This window comes from Uranotaenia lowii, chromosome 3, assembly GCF_029784155.1.
Source record: "Uranotaenia lowii strain MFRU-FL chromosome 3, ASM2978415v1, whole genome shotgun sequence".
NCBI lineage: Eukaryota > Metazoa > Arthropoda > Insecta > Diptera > Culicidae > Uranotaenia > Uranotaenia lowii.
Genome location: NC_073693.1, coordinates 233,005,288 through 233,026,597, shown reverse-complemented (window position 1 = coordinate 233,026,597; position 21,310 = coordinate 233,005,288). Strand labels below are relative to the sequence as shown.

The following is a 21,310-nucleotide window of genomic DNA, read 5'->3' as shown; positions in this document are numbered from 1 at the left end:
TTGCCACTGACTGTACTCTTCACGTGGCACCAGTAAAATGGATACTTACTTGGATTTGATTGTAAATTTTCCTTATCAGATGCAGAAAACGCTATTAGCCGGAAGGGAGCATATTGCCAAAAATTGTGATTTTTGCTACATACTCAAGGCAACTTTATAATTTTTGTGCTAATCTACCCAAAGCTTGCCAGATTGCCTGGACTAGTTCACTTTGTTTGCAAAACAAACAAAAAACTCTAATTCAAAAAATAGGTAATCATGATTGGTTTCTGGAATCATAAAGCTACGATATTTTGAAATGAAATGCCCGCACATTGTCAGGATTTTCCTATTATAATATTTTTTTCGCGGAAATATGCTTTGAAACCATCATTTAAGCCTTTTTATTCAAAATAACTTTTGTCCCAATGATTGAACATAATGATTCAAATATTGAACACGTAAACATTGAATATCATTGTATATATTCAGAGGTATTTCGCTTGATAGTATGCTTTGAAGGAGCGGTTTTAGTTGAGCTAGCGATCAAGAAACAGTTTGTTTGTATTTCCAAACACCAACCGATGTTTGTTGAATAACTGGTACATGCATTTCTTTACAAAACAAGTACTGAAAGATTGAACATTCAATAATTGAAACATTAGCGTTTTCTGTGATCCAACGATTGAACACTTTAATTTGTTAAGTTTTAAGAAAATAGGGATAATAAAGGCTTTTACTCTTTCAAAAATCATTTAAAATGAACTAGTTGAAAACACTCATATTATTATCTTAGACGTTTGTATGTCTTTAATCCAATTTTTCTCCCAATCATAAAAAGGCTGTTTTCTTCATTCAGTCAAAAAACCAAGCCAAAATTTGAACACATGTTCTAGTTTCGGGGATTGTGGCTTTAAGAGTCCAAAATTCTTGATAAAATTTTAACAGAGGAAGAAAATGCTTCAACAGTGGCACAACGATTTTTATTTTATTTTTCTACTGAATATTATTGTTTTAATTGGTTAGTGCTTTACTAGTGTTCAATATATGGTACCTGTTCAATAACTAGTGCTTCTATCCTAATGATGAAATATTCCATTACATATTTATGGTAATACAACGAGAATGTCTTATTGGTACCTTATAAGTACAGGGCAATCTTAAGTTTATTTAAAATATTTTTATATAATATGATAAGAATGGATTCAGTGAGTTTTCAGATTAGAATGGTATCAACTTTGAGATTTTATGATAATCACAAAGTCACCATGCCTTTATTCATCATGGAAAAGAAATAATTGAAAAATAAGGAAACGATAGAAAAGATCTTCATTCTACTTTCATGCTTAAACGCTTGAAAACTAAACGAATGTGGAATAGAAAAAAGGTTTTCCTTTGTAGAACTAAAACAGATTCCACTCTCAGTATCAGAAGTCAGAAACAGGTTTTGACTCAATAACATCTTCAAACACAAGATGCCTGAAAAGTAAAAATTTTAGTCTCAAGAATAATTTGAGCCAAGCCACAACAAAAAAGAAGTTTTAAATCAAATACCAGTGATAAGAAAAAAAATAAGATAAAATATTTTTTAAATAAAATGTACTACTAAGCATTGGTTACACTCAAATGTTACTAATCATGAAAAGTAATAAAGATATGCGACGAAAATTAATGAGTTTCATTTCTGATTTTTTATTCAATATCACAACTGAAAATCCAATTATTGAATCAAACATCAAATTATATATTCCAGATGTGAACATTGATGAAAAAAGTAACACACATCCTAAAAAAATTACAATTTTACATTTAATATCTTATTCCTTTATCATCTAACCAGGAATTTAAATAACTTTACATTGCAAAAGATTTCAACTCGAAGAGCTCAAAAAATTTCGTTTTACTTCAGGAAATCAAAAGCTAAGAGAGAATATTATAAAAGAAAGCAGAAAAAAAACTTAGTTTCAGAATTTTTCAGAAATTTGTATTTTGCTCTCGGGCGTGAAAAAATGTAAATAAAATTCTAAAAATCTGATAAAATCACCAAATATAGTTGGAAATATGAAAAATTCTTTGGCATCGTCTACTCAAAATCGATCATTTTTGCACTTATACCCCCTTAGCTCTGAGGGCCTTATTTCACAGAAATATAACGAAAAAAGTCCGTAAACTGTCACTATTTTTCACATTTTACGGTACCAATCCAATTCCATGAACATGAATAATGATTTACCATCTACTCACATGAGCAATATTTTTATGAAAATTCAAAGGCTAAACAAAGTTTGCCGGGTAAGCTAGTAGGATAATAAAGCAATATAAAGTTTGTAGGTTTAAGCCAATCCGTCATACTGGGTAAAATTTTAGACGGCATTGAAAAATGTAAAAATATGTACATCTATTGCTCATTTTTTTTTAATTTTCTTTGAGAATCAAAAACATCAAAAACTTTTTCACGATGTGAGAAACGATGTCATCATCATTTTGTTATCATTAGATGATAACTTTATAACATTATATAAACATAAACTTTGAATAAGTGTTGTGGTAAAAAAAATGTTGCATCTAATCCTGCTGTTGCATGATGCCCCGTTTTAGGGTATGAAAAACAGTGATTAAGATTTCAAGTTTCAAAAATTAAAGTCATCTTTGAATTGCAATTCGGAACTTACGTTGCAACTTTCATTTTAAAGCGGTTCTTTTTGAATTATTTTTTTCATTTGTTTTAAAATGATGACCACAAAAAAAATTTTTTTTGATTAATTTCACTTTTGAATAGTCAGCTAGCCTTATTATAAAAATCTGGCCCATGCATTTTTTATTTCTTCAAAAGTTGTAATTAGAAACACCCTAATATACAATCAGATCAGATAATGATAAAACTACCCTGTTATAATACTAGCTGGACGACCACTACATTTTTGTGTTCCTGTTATCGTTCCAGAACAGGTTACCAAATGCACATATTTAAGCAAATTGATAAATAAAGCGAATCTGAATCATTTGTCAGAATAAAATTAAATTGTAAAGTTTTTTTTTCCAAAGTATTTAAGCTTGATTAAACTAAAATTTCAGTCATCTAACAGATGAATAGACAGTGACCTCTATTACTTCAGACTATAGCGCAAATTTAACTACCTCAGTCAAACCAACAAGTTAGGTGTTATTAAGTTTCTCTTGTACTAACAACATTGCACTAGGAAGGTTAAATTATTATCGACCTTACAAGCTTTGAAATTGTTTAGCCTAACATCGATTGCACTACCTTGTTTTGCCGATTCAGTAATTTTCGAACCGAATCTGAGCCAACAATTCAGCTGATCGCGTTTTCGAACTTATTGAGTCATCCACTTAGAACTTTGACTAGGTCTGCTCTTATCTATGAAATAAGAATATTGAACGTGATTATCTCTGATTGATCATAATTACACCTACAGAAGATACCTGGTTATAGAATCAAGTGATCCAAAGCATTAACGGGTGAACGAGTTACAATTGCATTTCCCTCGCTAATTTATGCGCATTAATTAATAACTAGCTTCTTGACAGGGGTACGCAGATAATAACCCCTGTATGAAGAAAACGTTATTGTTTAAATTCATCTATATCAAGTTTGTACGCGTGTCAGCAAAATTGTTTAATTGGATAAAGGTCACGAAAAAAAGGTTTATTTTTCGGGATCACCTATTTTTAGCATACCTCTTTTTTTTCAACAATCTTTTTGATAAACAACAATTTTTGCGTCATTTCAAGATCTATAGAAATGCTACAAAACTTTGTTTTGCTATTTGTGGCAGTAAAAACTACCAAAAAAGATATGGGAGTTGTAAAAACTTTTGAATTTTTAAATATTTCTCGGTTCTTGCAATACATTTGATGTCAACAAAAACCAACCCTTACTTGTACCCCAGAAATGATATTCGATGTCTTACAAGCAATTCAAAATAAATATATTTTTTTAGTTTCTTGGGTGATCATCTGCAAAAATTTCTGCTTCCATACAAATTGCCGTATAAAATTGAACACGTTCATTGATTACATGCTACTGGAAATAAAACTCGGTTAATATGACACATTTGTTTGCTGAATAAGTGGATATTTACATAATTTTAGTAATTTATGTGCTCTAATCAACTGTTTTCCGACAAGCAATTTCTGAAAAGTGTCAAAGTTCCTTTGTCAAACTGCTTTGACTTTGAGGGACTTCTTTTAAGTCAGATTAATTTTGAAATCCCAACCAATCAATATTTTATGCAAAAAATCTAAATTGTTCTGGAAAATCTCTGTTTCTCAAATTTAGAGAAGACAAATTTTTTGATAATAATATTGTCAAAATACAGTAAACTTCGACCCTTAATCCCAAAAAAATATCAAAGTCGGAGGTTGAAAGACCCGAAATATTCCTTATCATTTGTGCTTTCTTTTCAGAAATTCAAATCTTCCGTCCATTTAAACGATCTCCTGAGACATCTGAGTGAAGCTCTATTTGGCGCTTATTTTCCAGAAAAATAAACAGTCATAACTTCAATAAACTCAGTTTTTCAGCCGAAAAAGTTGTTGAGAAACATTTCAATGTGATGTGAATGTCTCTTGAAGATTGATGAAATGCTACAGAGGTGACATTTATTGCAAAAATTAACCCCTTTTTCATGAAAAAGGTATTTTAATCAATTCACTTTTTGAAAAGATAAATTCTTATACAAAATTGTATATTTTGAGCATACATCAGTCGAACGATCTGAAACTTTGTGTGTGGTTAAGTCCATTATTAAGCTTCAAATTGATATTCATTTTGTAAAAATCGATGTGATCGACCATAAATGATAATTTTTTTTCACATTTTTCCCTTATCACGGGTTTTTCCCCACTAATCCAACTTACCGCAAAGTCCGTTAAGCGCGTGCAACGCAATGTAGTTGTGAATGTCGAAATCCTTCCCATCTCGGGCGTGAGGTTGCAACTTTCGAACCAACTTGTCCGACTCTTCGTTGAAGACATCCAGAAATTGGTCCAGGATTTTGAAATGAAACGACGGGGTCAAGATTTTCCTGCGATGGAACCACTTTTCCCCACCGGACGTAATCAGCCCGGTACCGAGCCACGATTCCAGAAACCCATACATATAGTCCTTTTTGGTCACTTTGGGTGGCAAAATTTTCTCCAGGGCTGCAGCACTCGATATCTGGAGCATTGCTTCACAGAACAGCCCATAGGTTACCAGATCGGGGCCGTAAGTGCGGTGCAGCTCCAGATAGATTTGAAAAATTTCGGCAGCATCCTTGTTGTCAAAAATATCCCCATTTCCCAGAATCAGGTGCGGTTTTGGGCCGGGAAAATGAGACAGTGCTGCGAGTTTCGTCCGCTGTTTGTGATACCAAATCAGCAAAAGGGTAGCGAACCCGATTAAAATGCCCACGAGAATCAGCATCTTGTTAACCGATCTACCCTGCGCGAGATCAACTGTTTGACTAAGCTGAGCAGAGTAGAGATTGATTGATAGCCGGGAAACAGTACACCTTGCGTAATAGGGGAGTGCATTTTGACGAGGTGAACAAGAAACGGGCACCGGCTTGTAAAAGCTCGTTCATGGCAACGAGTTCGAGACAAAGTTAATTTACCCGGTTTGTTATCAATTTGTAAAAATATTTTCAAAATATTATAATGGATCAAAATATAAAATTTATAACAATTCCTCTGAAGTCTACCAATAACATGTTACTTCTAGAAGTCGTTCTAAATGTTTTTAAACAACAAGGTCCAGCTGGTTTCTCAAGTATGAGGTCAGTTTTAATTACTTTCGAACGCGTTTGGAAAGCTGAACAGCTGATACAACGACTACCTCTAATTTTTATTCAGACTTTAAAATCACTGAAACTGTTGACCTGAAGAGTTTTAGATCCTATTCACGGAACAGTTTCCTAATACCTTATTGTGAAGATATACCGAATTGTGAGTAAATACATGATTGTGTTTTCCGTTGCAATGACATTTGCTCTCATGATTGATTCCACCTGACATATATGTACATATTTAATTATTCCCTAAACGGCCACCAAACTTGGAAGAAACGACATAGTGAATATAGTGTACTTAGATTTATTTTTATAAGATTTCAGGTAATAAACAGTTGTGTAAAAGTAATACTACAAAGTTAGTGTTAAAAGGGTGTCCACGATGAAATTGCCACACACAAAATTGATTCGCGAAATTCGAGTTTTCATCCGATTGCCATCAAAATTTTCAGGGATTGAAAAATAACTATTAAACTTCATTTTACCATTTTACTCGTATTTTATTTACAGTCCATATGCAAATGCCTGCATCTTGGCCTTAACCCCGGCCTTAAGATTCTGCCCAACCGGTGAATCAACCGTGTTTTGCATGTAAACCCATACTTTCTTCAGTTCCTCGACTGTCTTCACTACCTTAGATCGTTTAAGAAGGTATTGCTTCATAATCGCACAGTATTTCTCGATGGGGCGGAGCTCCGGAGTGTTGGGAGGGTTGAACATTTTCGGCACGAAATTGACCTTATTGTTCGCATACCACTTCAGCACTTCCTTGGAGTAGTGGTAGAGGCCAAACTCGGCCAGAAGCCAGAAGATTGTTGGGATGTTGTAGGCCTTCAGGAGAGGAAGCAGCCTGTCCGTTCATCGTGTCCTGGGTCACGAAAGATGCACTCCGCTTCCCGCACGTGCAGATGGCTTGGTAAACCAGGAATTTATTTGCAAATTTGGAATACTTCTGAGTGCGGACATGCTCCGGAACGCTGAACTTATCATTGGCTGTGAAAAACGGGGATCTGTTTGAAGTCGACCTTCACATATGTTTCGTCGTCCATGATGCAGCATTCATTTTTCGTAAGCATGCTGAGGTACAACTTCCTGGCACGGGTTCTGGCGAACTTGTTCTGCTTCTCGTCGCGATTAGGCGATTAGGGGCCTTTTGTACCTTGAACGTTCGAAGCCCAGCCTTAGTTTTGGCCTTCTGGACAAAACTTCGGCTTAGGTGCAGCTTCTTAGCCACATCCCGAACGGAGGCGTTCGGGTTTCGTTGAAGGCCCCAACTACGCGGTTGTGATTTTTGGTGTTGTACGGAATACTTTTTCCTTCACTTCTGGGCTTCCGATCGGTGGTCAATCGCTCCTCGAACCGCTTAATCACTACCGACACCGAAGAATTCGCAATTCCCAACGTTTTTGCGATGGAACGATGCGAGAGATCCTTGTTCTCGTGATGAATGCGCAAGATTTTATCACGCACGCGACACGAGCTGTTTTATCGACTCCATTTCCGCGAATTTCGATCACAGGACTTTGAAACTTGCAGGATGTAAACAATGCACTATGAACTAAATCCACCCAAATTTTCATTACATTCTACCCAACGGATAAAAAGTAAGAACAATTTCATAGTATGGCAATTTCATCGGCGACACCGTTTACAACCTTTTTCCCAAAGCATGTTTTTTTTTTAAATAAAAACCTATTTTTAATAATTTTGAAATAAATGATTGTAGCTGAATATTGTCAAAGAAAAAAAAATTAGTAACGCCAGGCTTTCAAAAACTATAAATTTTGCAAAAATCAGTTGAGAAACCAGAGAGTTTTAGCGAAAAAAGTGTTTGGCGTCATTTTTTTATCATTATTTATCAATTACACACAGGCTTCATTTTGCTCATCTTGACCAAAAGGAGAAAAAGAACTTTTTCGCTCCTAATAAATGTGATTCGATTTTAAATGAGCTTTTCATCATCTGTTGCTTAGAGAGCGAAGAGATTTTTTTTCTCTAACGATTCATCACTCTTCTACTGTCAGAGAACTGTTGGTGTGTGACTTTGAAAACACTTCTCAGCGCTACGTGTGATCAGTGAAATGAAATGCTCAGTAAATTTAAAGCCAAGGGCATAGTTTCGCTATTCTCATCGCTCCTAAGAAAAAAAGAGAAGCAAATCGCATATGAATATGGCCGTTTCACCAAATCACGTGGACAGCTTAAATGTGTGATTGAACCGTTCTCTTTCTACATGAAATTATGGAACCTATAATAACCCATGACCCCAGCATTTGTCAACCTGCTTTGTTGCTGGGGACCTTCAAAAATTCTGGCATGCTTTTTCAAAGGGTCCTATCTGATTTTGTAAATAAAGATGTAAAAAAGATTGAAACATTCGGAAATTTCAGACATTTCGGGGGCCTTGGAGTTTGAAAAAAATATATTTTTGATTCCGACATTAAGAATTCTGACAGTCATAAATTGAAGAATTTGATAGGCCGGAAGTAAAATTCAAATAACAAAAGTTAGTCATTTCGAAATTTCAAGAATCAGAGATCAGTGGATCAATTAGTCATGAAATAAACCACAATCGAAGCATAACAACTCTGTTCGTTCGTTGATTTCTCAGCTAGTAGCTGAGAAGCCGATGAACATTTCTCCCTGCAAGGATGAAACTAGGTAACTGCGTTTTTGAAATGCTCTGAAACAAAACGTGGGCTGCTTGATCGCTTTAAGTGTGAGAAAGCATATTTCTCTCAGGCGTTTGACAAGCAGGTGAGAAAAAGTGAGCGAAAATCAAGAGAATCGAAGAAGCCTGATTACACGCTGTAGATAGACCCAAAATTTTGAACTTCTCCTAATCAAAGTGTCTATTTTCTGTAAAAAAAATAAAAATAGAAAACAGTATTGATGATAATCACTTTTCCGTTTTTTTGTCCGCCTGATCTCCCGTACTGCATAGTAGGACGCCAGTTGATGTGCGTGAGAAATTTTAAAAACAACTCGATGTTTTATATTTAAACCTGAATGTGGAAAATAGATATTCGTTGCAGCACTTTTCCAGCTTTTTTATATTTCGACAATAAACCGAGCACTTTTCGAAAAGAGCTGTTATTGTTTGAGATAAAAACTCGTACCAGAAACAAAAAAAATCAACCAAATTATTGTTTTATAACTAAAACATGCAAGGCAGTTTGATGAAATTTGTAAATCGGTTCAACGCATAACTTTCCGGAAGACTTAAGCGGATTTATAATGATCATTTTAAAGAAACAAAACTCACTGGTCGGTGATTTATTCAGATCATTTTGACATTTGAGCGGTTTTTTTCTGTTTCTCAGCCCTAGATTTAAACTAGCCCGGAACCTTTGGTTTTCATAAACATTAGGAAAAATTATTTCAGCTTGTCAAAAATTGCCCTCTTAAGAACATGTTTAACGTTTCTGAACTTCGACAAACAGTTGCATTTTGATGTTCTTATCTTATTGAAACTTTTTTTCCGATTTTCAAACATACCTATTTAAACAAGAAAAAATAAATCGGCCAAATTCTAGATGTACACTTAAAATAATAAATAACAAAAGGATGGCGTGAATTACAAAAAATAATAGAAAATACTCCACAAATCTTCTGGAGTATAACCACCACAGACTAATACAGAAATGACTCTCTATACCCAATTATTTAACGTAAATTTTTCGCAAAAGTGATTGCACTGCCATCTATTATCGACATTGTCCCGCAATTTCGAAAACCACCGTAAGTTCTTGACATTTAACATTTCAAGACTAAATATACAATTTATTAAAGCTCGCATCAAAATCATAATCGTAATCTCGAAAGCTCAATTCATTCCGAAACTCATTAACTCAAAAAAAAAAGCTCTTAAGGGCTATAAAATTTCATCGAAAATTTTAGTTTTGTTCGCGCATCAAAAATTTATTGCAACTCGAGTTGGCTTAAAGAAAAGGATCTTAAATTGTTGATATCATCTGTATCATCGATCTGCTGACGAGATGGTGACAAAACAAGCTAGAAATCGATAATATTCGATTAACAACGACGGGATTCACCTCATCTGTTCATGAACCAGTTAGTTTTTCCAACGATGTGTTTTGGTTTATACTCTTAAATTTGGTTTAGTGTAAATTTTTTTTACAAAAATTAATGAGTTTTTTCTTAAAATTTTGATAATTCAACATTGTTTTTATTATTCTGAACTGTGCAGTTTGGGCAGATTTTTTTAAATTTATTCTGTAAAAGTAAATAATAACACTAGTTTACAAAATTAAAAAAAAAAATCGTGAACTTTATTGACCGACCTATATTTTGAATGTGAAATCGGACGCTGAATCCGAAAATGAAATTTAAAAAAAATCCCGGTAGAACAGTTTTTGCTTCCAATACGAAATTTTGAAAAAATGTAAAAGTACTTGTACTTTGAATGAAATAACTCGGACTACATAACAGTAACTTGAAATCCTTTTTTTTGCATATTAAAGGTGGATAAATTTTCTATTGATCATCTTAACTTTATTTTTGCGTATGATCAACAGTATTCTTGATATTAGATATAGAAAACACATATTTTTATAGAAAATTTTGTTTCAACGAAAGTTTAAGACGCGATAGTTACATTTGAAAATTCTGGTTTTCTATTGGCCTTAGATGTCTCACACTAGGGCCCAAACTAAGGTCTAAAGTAACTCATTTGGATTATGCTTCTCAGTCAAACGCACTTGTCTCAAGCGAAAAAAAAAACAAGATATCTCGTATTAGGGCCGAGAAGAGTTACAGTGAGTTATCATTCCGCCACAATTCTTTTATTCGTTTATTAATAATAATCTTTTTTTTTTTATCTCAGCACGAATTTCCATCGTTGAAAAGTTGAAAAATAATGCGACGATTCAGCGATTTTCACTGGAATAATTTTAATTTATTTTATCAATACGGTACAATTTTCACTATATTTAGGTGTATGAGAATCATTAAAATGGTAAAATGGGCTTAGGTGAGATAAAAAAATATCCTATTGATTTTATTCCAAAACTTTTTAACAAAAATAAAAATTCAACTAACCTCACTTAAAAATAAAAAAAATGTATTTTTGTTTTCTAATATGTTTTTAAATAAAATTTAACAATCGCTTTGGATTCTGCTTACGATCCGAGAATAACTTCAGTACCTTCTTAGTTTTAAACCAATTGTTCAAGCGAATAAGAAATAATCCTAGGATTTTTCATCAACTGCCTGTTGATTCTGATACCACATATCTCGCTCATTTTGAATAGAAAAATAACATTTATTTTATTAAGCAATAACTTAAACATTTAGGCTTATCCATAACCAGCTTTCAATTGAGGACATAGTATCATCTATTGTAGTTGATGATTTTTTTTTAAATATTTATTCGACCAACTTTGAATCCAGATTAAATCCCGACTCAAGCTTACGGATAAACTCGTCCAATACCCAGCTTGTAGAGCTGTTCGCAGGATGGCATTGGCTGCTGCTGGGCCTGATTAATCTGGTTCCAGCTGCCAAAGCTTTTGGCCCGGGCTATCTTGTTGTCCCTTTCCCGGCGTTCCTGATTGCACATTATCTTGGTGTACACAACGAAGTCTTCCTCCACCGATTTCTCCAGCCTACTGAATGATCCTTGGTATTCTTTGACGAAGTTTTCCTTTACGTAGTACGGAACCTTCAGGTTTAGGGTGCGCCGTTCAACCGGGTATTTGCTGAAATCGAAAAAAAATTCTATTAAAAATAAAATAATTTATCTTATAACTTACGGTGTCTGATAAATGCTATAGTGTGGATCGGAGCTAAAGGCCGAAAGCATCCAGAAAACGACGATGCAAAGTATCACCACGACCATGGGCTGGCTGTAGAATTGAGTATCGTTCGATTGCCATCGTGCCTGGTTAGTACGCTGGTGCTGATGCGGGAAATTTCCCCCGAAGAACACGTTGAACAAATTATTCGGATCGATATCGGACTCGAATCTATTTCGATATCTATTCCCGTTAGAGGCCGACGAGAAATGACTAGACGACGTTTCCTGATTGCCGAACAAATCGTACTCTTTGCGTTTCTGAGCATCTGTTAATGTGGCCACGGCATTTCCGAGCGACTTGAAAGCCTCCACGGACCCGGGAGCTTTATTCTTGTCCGGATGCAACTGCAACGCGAGCTTCTTGTAAGCTTTCTTTATGTCCGAATCCGTTGCCTCTTTGGTGATTCCGAGAATCTCATAATAATCTTTACTTTTTTTTATCCTCTGTACAACATCCAGCTGTTTCTGAGTATAATCAACGTTCAACTTTGGTTCTTTCTCGTTTTCTTTATTGGCAGCCGTTGCCCGTTTTCTGGCAGTACTTTCAGAGCTGGGACGCGACGATGAGCTGGAGGCACTTTTGATCCGTCGTAGCAAATCTTCAGCCTCCTTTAATGGGTACAGTTTGATAGATTTTTCCACAAATTTCTTTGCCTTCTCCAGATTGCCCACATTGAAGGCACCCCTCGCCAGATCAATGCAACGCCTCGCTTCATCCTTGTTTACTTCCATCATCTAGCTCCGCCGGAAGATCTGAATGACACGTGACAGCTGAAAACGTGAATCTAAAAATAAATGCAGAAATTGTTAAATTAAATGCTATCCTCATACAGTAGTACGACAAAATAAATATTAACAAATATTACATCCATTCAATGTAATGATTAAGATTTCTATTAAATTTGTAGCAAAATCAAGGTGAATTTTTGGTTAATGTTTTAACGCCTCAACCCAACTAATAAACCCAAAAGCCAATTTCATAAAACGTAAAATAATTCAGAATTCAAAAAATTAACTCTCGGAAGATTTTCCTGCTTAATTAAAACAAACTCGTTAACATAACCCAGTAATTGGAAAACCATATTTGGATAATCGATCCGTAACATTACACGTAAGTTTTTCTATATCATTATGAAATTTTACGCCTCGCACAACTTTTAACTTCTGCGAAGCCCCATTGAATTTTTGCAGCTCTCATTATTCCAACTTACCCGTTCAGCTATTTAAACAGGTAAAGACAAACAATTTTATCCTATTATCGACTTGAATATCCTTAAATTACCACTTTAACTCACAGGAACTATAAATCAATAACGAAAACACTGTTTTCAATCGCAAGAAGTGACGTTCCGATAACGAGAATGAACACTGCTGTTGACAAATACGCATGAGGTGAATCGATTACTGGTAGTTCACCCTTCTCCAGAAATGTCTTACTGCTTGGAGAGTTCATTTGATACAGTTGTCAAACTTAAGATCGATTTTGAAAGGACTTTTATCGTCATCATCATGGACATCAGTTATGAAAAAATATCATTGATCCTTTTTCGTAATGTTTGAGAAAAAATTATGATTTTTCAGATTAGTACGGTACATAAATCAGCGACGAGCTTGAGAGAGCTAACTATATCGGAATTACTCCAGCCAAACTCCATTCACTGAACTGAATGCAAGCTTGTATGCAAGTTTTCTCTACAAGATTTCTTCTCATTTTGATTTTGACGTTTCGAGGGATGCATTCCGAAGAAAAATCCTTAAAGCTTTAAGTTTTGTGTAGATCATTGAATTTATAGTGTCTTTAATTTTAATTTTTAATTTTTTTTTTCATTAGGATCAATATGTGATCCGTTGATGTACAATAAATAATAATTATTATAATAAAGATAGACAATTTTAAAACTAAGAATTGGAAGTTTATTCTATGTCTAAATTCATTACAAAAATTTGAAAAAAAAATATATAAAAGGAATCAAATATTTCATTTTTAACTATAAAAACATCTCATATGAAACGATTTTTACTTTGTGCGCGTTTTCTGGGTACAATGTTTGCATCTACTCTTTCCATGAGCTTTCGCATTTCTATTTCTTTTCATTGTTTTCTTTTTTTAGGGATAAACCTTCTTTCTACTTGTTTTTTTTTTTTAATTTCATTTGTTCTAATTTTTATTTTTCTTCATGTCCTCAAATTTATTTTCAATTTTCATCAACTCTTGACATTTATTCTCTTGTCTTTTATTTTCCAATTCTTCAAATCGCTCCTTAACCGTTAGAACTGCGTATAAAGATTTTTTGTCATTTAAATGCTTCCTTGCCCTCTCTGGACTCGGTGGAGTGATTAAATATTTTGATAAACGACGATTTGTGATTTGAAAAGTCATGCGACATGTCGGTTCTGAAACATTAGTTTACAAAATTAAAAAAAAAAGTGAACTTTATTGGCTGACCTAGATTTTTAAAGAAAACTGAGGCGCTGAATCCGAAAATGAAATTCAAAAAAATCTCAATGAATAATTTTAGAGTGATGTTCCAAATGTGAAATTTCGGAAAAATAAAAAAAGGACTTGTACTCAGACTGAAATATCTCGGAATGCATAATATAAATTTGAAATCCCTTTTTTGCGTATTAAAGAGTAATAAATTTGCTATCGATCATTTGAACTTCATTTTTACTAATGATGAACAGTATTGTTAATATTTGTGACTTTATGATATAAAAAACTATAAAAAATGCATTTTTATTGAGAAAATCATGTTTCTGCGAAAGTTTTTGACTCGAAGGTAACATTTAAAAAAAACCAATATTATTTTAAACTTAAATGACAATTAAAAACAAAGATTTCAAGTGGTTATTTATCAAAATCTACTCAAAATTGAAGAAGTTATGGCTACTTTACCATAACAGTTATTTTTCTTTTTTTTTTTCAATAATTTAACGAACCGGGGTGTACTTATCATAGTATAGGAAGAATCAAACATGGTAAATCTCACTCGCTCCAAGTCAAAATTCGTTATTAGCTTTTCAGAAGATCATATGCCAAATTTCTGAAAAATTTGACAATGGGAAAGGGTTGCTTGAGTCTCAAACGCAAATAGGATTTTAAGGTATTTTTCTCGGGAAGAATAAATAATACTGGTTTTTCATTAATAACTTTTTTCATCAGTAGTCGATTTTTTTTATGCATAATTTTCTGAAAGTCTAAATTACACAAATTTTTCACTATTGGACTTGAAACAAAAAGTTATTGCGATTCAAAACCTATATAGGATACATAATTATTTCGATTGAATAAAACTGAATCTATCAGCTGCCATCCGTTGTTTTTTTTTTCATATTACTTTCCACATGCTCATTCACAACATACGACCTGTAATGCCTGGTCGTCGATGACAAACCCTCGCAACATTCGAGTTCGCACGCACCGATGATAAACACAACATATAGAAAACCGTAAGTGCAGACGCACCGAACCATCATCGTTCGTTTCGGTGCAAATCATCGCGGATGGTTTCGTTGGAAACCGCGGATAGAAGGTCATCATCATTATCATCATCATCAGTAACCGATGATTGTTGTCATTTCGACGCTCTCTCGTTCGCATAGCCGAAGAGTTGATGTTGGGGTTCTCTTTATAGCAACCATTGTGGAGAAAACAAGAGCGTAATGGAAAACAGTGGGTGAGAGTGCTTGATAGCAACGCTTTTTTTCATGGAGCAGAAACAAGAATCAAAATATGGGAACAGAATCCGGAATCAGGTTTCAAGATCTAGGATCAGGACCCTGGATCCGGATTTAAACTCCATTATCAGGACCCAGGATCTTGAGAATTTAAAATCAGGATCAGAATCCGGGTTGTGGGTGTTATAACTTATAACTCTAAATCAGATGTTAAGCTTTCTCACTTCATCGCTCATCGATGAGATCGATATTTTATTATTGAATTGTCAAAATTTTGAATTCGAGCAATAAAACGTCTTCGAACGATTATTTTGGGCCATTCGAGTTGAGGACACAAAGCACACTAAACGTGTTTCTTTTCAGTGGTGACGAGCGAGAATTTGGTGTACCGAAGTGTGAAGTTTGGAGTTGGTTGGAGGTTTAGAGATTGTATAAGCGTTTTAAAGGTTTTAGCAGTAAGCATGCTATTTGTATAGTGCGGGAAAAGTGGCAAATTGTGTGCAAACATCAATTGTTAAACGAGGCTGCAATTCTTTGGCGTATTCGCCATCTTGGAAGCCTTTTGTTAAAAGAATTTAAACACTCCGTGGTTCAATACATCCGGTAACCGCTAGAGAGTGATTTAGCCTGAAACAGTGGAGGGCAGAGTGTTCATTCCCTAGAGCGATACCGAAAAGGAACGGCAACTGGTGACGGCGCTGCGTGTGAATTGACTAATACCGTATTTGTTTTCACCACCCGAAAGTGTTGCACCATCCAGGCTGAAAACGAGCATGAATCGAGTTTTGCACCCACCTTTGTTGGTGTACGTGAAATCGGCAGTGTCAACAGAAAACATCAAGCTGCCAAAAATCCATTACAGCTGGTATTTGTTTTCGTTTGACTTCGAAAATTGAAATGAAATTTACTTTAGTTGATCACTATCTTTAAATAATATGAAAATTTTAGCATGAATTTATTATGTTGAATTGTGAAGATTTCAGATTTATTTTGCTTGGTAGATTCGCCTGTGGCTCTGATGATAACTGCAATAGCGGCTGATTCTGGGTGGTCTATGTTTACTGCTGCTAGACTGCAGTTACCCCAGCTTGAAGGTTCCGGTATTTTGAACGTTTATTCCTCGCAAATACCTCGAGTACCTATTTCCGTTTTCAGATGACAAAAGAAAAATTCTTGGAAGTCAAATTAGCGAACTCCGATCGTGGAAGTCGGGGGAGAAAATTTTGCTAACAGACCGAAACGAACGAAATTCAAGCTCCCAATGCGGGTGTAGTCTCGAACTACCGTTTTTGAAGGGCAACGGGTGGGAATCCGGGACTTGGCGCAACTGAGCATCGTCACCCTAAGGCACAGCTCGAAGCAGAGTAGCTTCGATGCAGCTGAACGCTTCTTGCTGTGGAGACCAACTTATAGGACCCTCCGAACAAGAAAACTTTTCGGTTTGGGCGATTCCACCAGATCTTTGGGTTGGCCTTTTTGCACTCGGATTTGCTGCTCTTTTTCGGCATCGCCTGGAACCGATTGCAGCAAACCTTCTGGGCACATTTCTTCTTGGGAGCGTTGTTTGCTTTGGAACGTGCCATCCAGGTGAAATTCTCCGCCTCTGTTGGAAACGGCACTGGTATTGAATCCGGAACAAGTTTCCGTTCTTCGGGATAATAAAGAGAAAAAAAACAGTTCGAACGCAATTTTGCGGTATAGAAATAAACCAACCAGCTGATATTTGTTTACATCGGGAAGCACGTGCTGTTAAAATTCATGATAGTATTGGTGAGAGCGCAAGCAACACCGAATATTTTCAGAGTGTTCCACCGTCCACTTTATGGTGCACTACCAGTGCACTACTCTTCATGAAAACGAGCATGAAAACAGCAAAAAGTGCACTACCGGTAGTGCCCCGGTGCACCACCACTTGAAAACAAATTCTCTATAAGTATCAACAAGGTCAACTTGGGAAGTCTGAGGTACCACTCAAAGATGACAGAAGTGATTGAGAACGCTCAAATTAGCACCGATGATAGAGGAATCGGCCAGGTTGGTTTGGATAGGCCTGTATTGAGTGAGCGATAATCCCAAGCTCCACGAGGTGTTGAAGGGTCGCCATTTTGAAAACGACTTGTTCAGGAAAAAGGTTTGGAGTTCTAGAGTCGCCGTTGGAGGGATCATAGTGAGCGCCCACAGATCCCAATTGAAGCTTCTACCAGCAAAGATGATTAAACGAAACATAATGACCTCGTTCGGAAGAAGTTGGAAGAGATCTAGAGTGGTTTCAGAAGATAATGACGATGGCCCTTTCCGAGGATTTCCCGATACTCCTGGACCGGAGGCAGCGATGCATGTGCCGGAAGAAACAAACAATACCCGTCCTTTCAAACGGTTGAGAAAATTTAAAAATGAATGAAGATTTTATATATCCCTAACTTAAAGCAGTTTAAGATTCAAAAAGCAAATTTAGAAAGTTTAAATTCTAAGCCTCTACTACAAAATTTATTATGAAGTTAAATTTATCGAATTATTCAGTTATTAATATGTATCAACTTTAGAAGGAAGAATTGTTACAACTTATAACTCTAAATCAGATGTTTAACTTTCTCACTTCATCGCTCACCGATGAGATCGATATTTTATTATTGAATTCTAGAGTTTGTTTTGATTAGGTCGTATGAACCAACATAAACAAAATTGAGTTATTTACTGCAAACGATTGAAAAACATGTATTCTACGTTAGGTAAAAACTTGAATTCATTTGATCAAAAAATAAATTTTAGAACATGATTTGAAATTAAGACGCATAATGACTTTCTCGTTTTCGCGTGCAATTTGGTTTTAACGACTATTTGCATCGCACTAAATTGCCGTGCATGCAAAAAGTCGCAAAACAACAGTTCGGAGTGGTGGTTTAAGCGACCTTCTGCATTTTTCCAGAAAACGCTTCGTTATGTGTAAAGAAGTTGGAAAATTCTATCGGAGATAGTTGTTAGCAGCATAGTTTAAACGGCCTTGTAAAAAAGATGGCTTTAATATGCTAGGTAAGTTCAAAAAATGCTTATTTATGGTGGGAAAATATTAGCTTCGTATTTTTACAGAGGTCACAGAGGCAGCCAAAATAATGCGCGGCTTTGTAAATAAGCCTCTCTTTGAACGATCATCGCAGCAGCCAGCAATATTAGTCGACAAGAAACATTTCTGATGGTCAGTATAACGCAGAAACGATTCCGGGTGTTGAACGTTTGTTTCCAGGTAACATATTTCGGCTTCCTATCACGTTAAAATTCAGTTTACTAATAATATAGATAGAAATGAAAAATATTTAGAAAAGATCAATCAAATTAAGATGAAATTTTGAGTTTCTTCAAAACGACGTTAGTGCCAAATGGGTGTTACCAAACGTCGTAAGAACATCTGTACTAAAAAAACTAAGCTGATGGCTATATCGAAAACACTAGCATGTTCTTCATCTTTTAACACATCGCATACAAAATTTCCAAAGTGCTGTTTGTGTTATTTAAAATACTAGAATTAAAATTGTGTTTCAAAACTTCAACAGCGATTTTATCGAATCACGCCGAATGGCTCATACGACCTAATCAAAACAAAATCTAGAATTGTCAAAAGATTGAATTTGAACAGCAAAGCGTCTTTGAACGATTAGTCTCGGCCATTCGAGTCGAAGACACAAAGTGCACTAAACGTGTTTCTTTCCAGTGGGTTCAGGATCAAGTAAACAGAATATATGTTTAAGTTGAGTACCCAAGATTAGAATCGGCATCAAGATCTGTGATCAGAATTCGAGGTTTCAGATTTGGGATCATCTATCCAAAATTTAATCGTACCGGATTCAGATTCAGTACCAGGATCTGGGTTCAGGATCGGGATCAAAATACGGGAACAAGGTTGAAATCTAGATCTACGTTTAGGATTCAGGATCAGGACTTAAATCCGTGTACAGTGTATAGACATGTTCGTCGCCAAGGTCATTTTTGTAGTTTTACTTGTCGGGCTAAAAACAAAACTCGGAGCGTGAAAGTAAAGAGAGAGGACCGAAAGAAATTCTCCATAATTTTCTACGTGTGGATCTACGGATCAATGGTCGAAATTTTTTTCAAGCACCTTTACGGTTTATAAAAAAATTAAAGGAAATCTGCGGATAAACGGGAATACTACCTGACGAGCAAAATTAGTACATATTTCGTTTTTATTGCCAAATCTACGGATTTAAGCGTTTTGCTATTTTGCGGGTCCCATTCGGAAGAACGTGCTAAAATGCGTGGCGAAACCGTGGGATAGCAAAACAGAGAGAACATATACCAATGATCACGCGAATTGTGCAGACAATGAATGAAATTGTGTAAAATTGAGTCCAATTGAGCGGAAAAATGATTTAATTTGAGTAAATGTTGAGAAACCAGTGCTCAGAGAAAAATAATTTGTGAGAATTGTTGCAAGTAGTGTAGTAATTTTGCAATTTTGATCACGACCATTTCAAATAGGAAGGATTCTCTCTCTGTTGCTATCCCCCGGGCGAAACTGAGCGGCTGACTTGAGTAAGAGAGCGTCACCCGTTTTGATGTGACGGGGCTTCCTAGAAAACACACCCGTCACCCGAATATAGGTCTCATGGAGACGAACGTGTTAACCGTCTAGAATGAGGATTGTTATCAAGGATTAGGGTAGGAAATCTGCATAGGTCGTATAAGGGTCATTTTCCGGCTCTATTTTATGATCTATTTTCGGATCAGAGTTAGAAAAAGGATAAGGATCTGGAATGGAGTAAAAATTAGATTTTTTGTTACAGCTGTGTTCAAGGCAAGTTTAGTGCATCAGCAAATCCTATCTTAGAACAGCATCGATCTGTTTCATCAAAGTACAAGGTTGTTTTTAGAACAGGGATCAAAATATCTTTGTTTTTCAGCAGATCAACAGCGGAAAGTTTTGAGATTTTGAATGAAACGATGGAAAGCAAAATATTTATTACCGAATAAACACCTTATCTATTTCAGGCTTTAACCCTGCTCATTTTTGAAGCTCCTCCGTTTTGTTTGAAGAAGAGAGTTTCCTCGCAATTAGATTAAAACCACATTTCCTCTCATAACGATCGGTTTTATAGCGATCTCCCACTCCCCGATTCAGGAAATTTCTCACGACCATTGCTGGATGGATGTTTCCTTTGTTGTTGTGCTGCTCAAAGCAGGCAAAACCATAAAAACAATCCCCGAGTGTGATCCGCTCTTCTCCATCGCGATGATGATGACGATGACTCCGATGAATCTCTCTCTGTGCTGCTGCTGGGTACTTTTCCCTGTTTTCTGCAAAGAAGAGGGGTCATCAACACGAGCCGCTAACCTACTGTTGGTTGAGCTGCTTTCTTACCCCAGCTAGCAGCAGCAGCACACGATATGATGTGAGCAATCAACCCTCTCTCTGTCTATCTCTCTTGCACCACCCATCCACCCACCCACGAGCCGATCTGAACCAACAAACAAGCTAACCAGCCACACGATTCGGTCGGGGGGTTTGGAAAACCATGACGACGTCGTTGATGACTGTTCAGTACACTTGCACCGAGCGACCGGAACAGAATCAGCTGTTCCACAATCCGCTCCAAGTCCTACAATATACGCGACGCGTTTTTATTTTCCCATTTATTATTACGATAGCTGAATCTCTTACGGTCCGGTTTTTTCCGAAGCAGAAGGATAAACGGTTCTTCGATTTTTTATAAGAGTTTTTCAGAGGTGATGTTGCTGATCCATTAACATTTCCGTGTGATGTATTCGTACTGTCCTAGTGTGGTGACCCATTAAGCTGGATTAGAACGAGGGGTTTTGTGTAAGGAGAGGAAACATCCTTGGCTAGTGATTGGTGACCGCTTTGTGTGGTGTTAGCTAATCTGTTGCGTTAACAGAGAAAATCGAAACCAGGAAACCCACTAAGGGGTACAAACATCATAGCGACAGGAATATATGGGTCGTCGAATCGTTACGTTACGTGTGAGCGTTTTACCTTTGACGTTACCGTGAATGGTTGAATACCCACCTAGGT

The 21,310-nt window shown here is 35.9% G+C and overlaps 2 protein-coding genes across 2 annotated transcripts in view; both read right to left on the bottom strand.

Annotated features, from left to right (window-relative positions):
- The window catches only part of LOC129753173 (cytochrome P450 4c3-like), a 28,986-nt gene extending 23,551 nt beyond the window's left edge, over positions 1-5,435 (bottom strand). Inside the window, exon 1 of the mRNA XM_055748968.1 lies at positions 4,861-5,435. Within this exon, the coding sequence (XP_055604943.1) occupies positions 4,861-5,407 (547 nt within the window). The 5' untranslated portion in view covers positions 5,408-5,435. The remainder of the gene's footprint in view (positions 1-4,860) is intronic.
- A 5,354-nt stretch (positions 5,436-10,789) lies between these two features.
- On the bottom strand, positions 10,790-12,943 carry LOC129754898 (dnaJ homolog subfamily B member 14-like). The gene is made up of 3 exons (XM_055751161.1): positions 12,801-12,943; positions 11,546-12,374; positions 10,790-11,491 (listed from the first exon to the last, which is right to left on the bottom strand). Exons 2-3 carry the CDS (start codon positions 12,322-12,324, stop codon positions 11,203-11,205), a joined length of 1,068 nt encoding a protein of 355 aa, XP_055607136.1. The 5' UTR covers positions 12,325-12,374; positions 12,801-12,943; the 3' UTR covers positions 10,790-11,202.
- Between the last annotated feature and the right edge of the window lie 8,367 nt (positions 12,944-21,310).

Coding starts and splice junctions, on each gene's coding strand:
- LOC129754898 (XM_055751161.1), bottom strand. CDS start 12,324: ATGATGGAAGTAAACAAGGATGAAGCGAGGCGTTGCATTGATCTGGCG. Junction 11,492..11,545: donor TATAGCATTTATCAGACACC/GTAAGTTATAAG, acceptor TTTCGATTTCAG/CAAATACCCGGTTGAACGGC.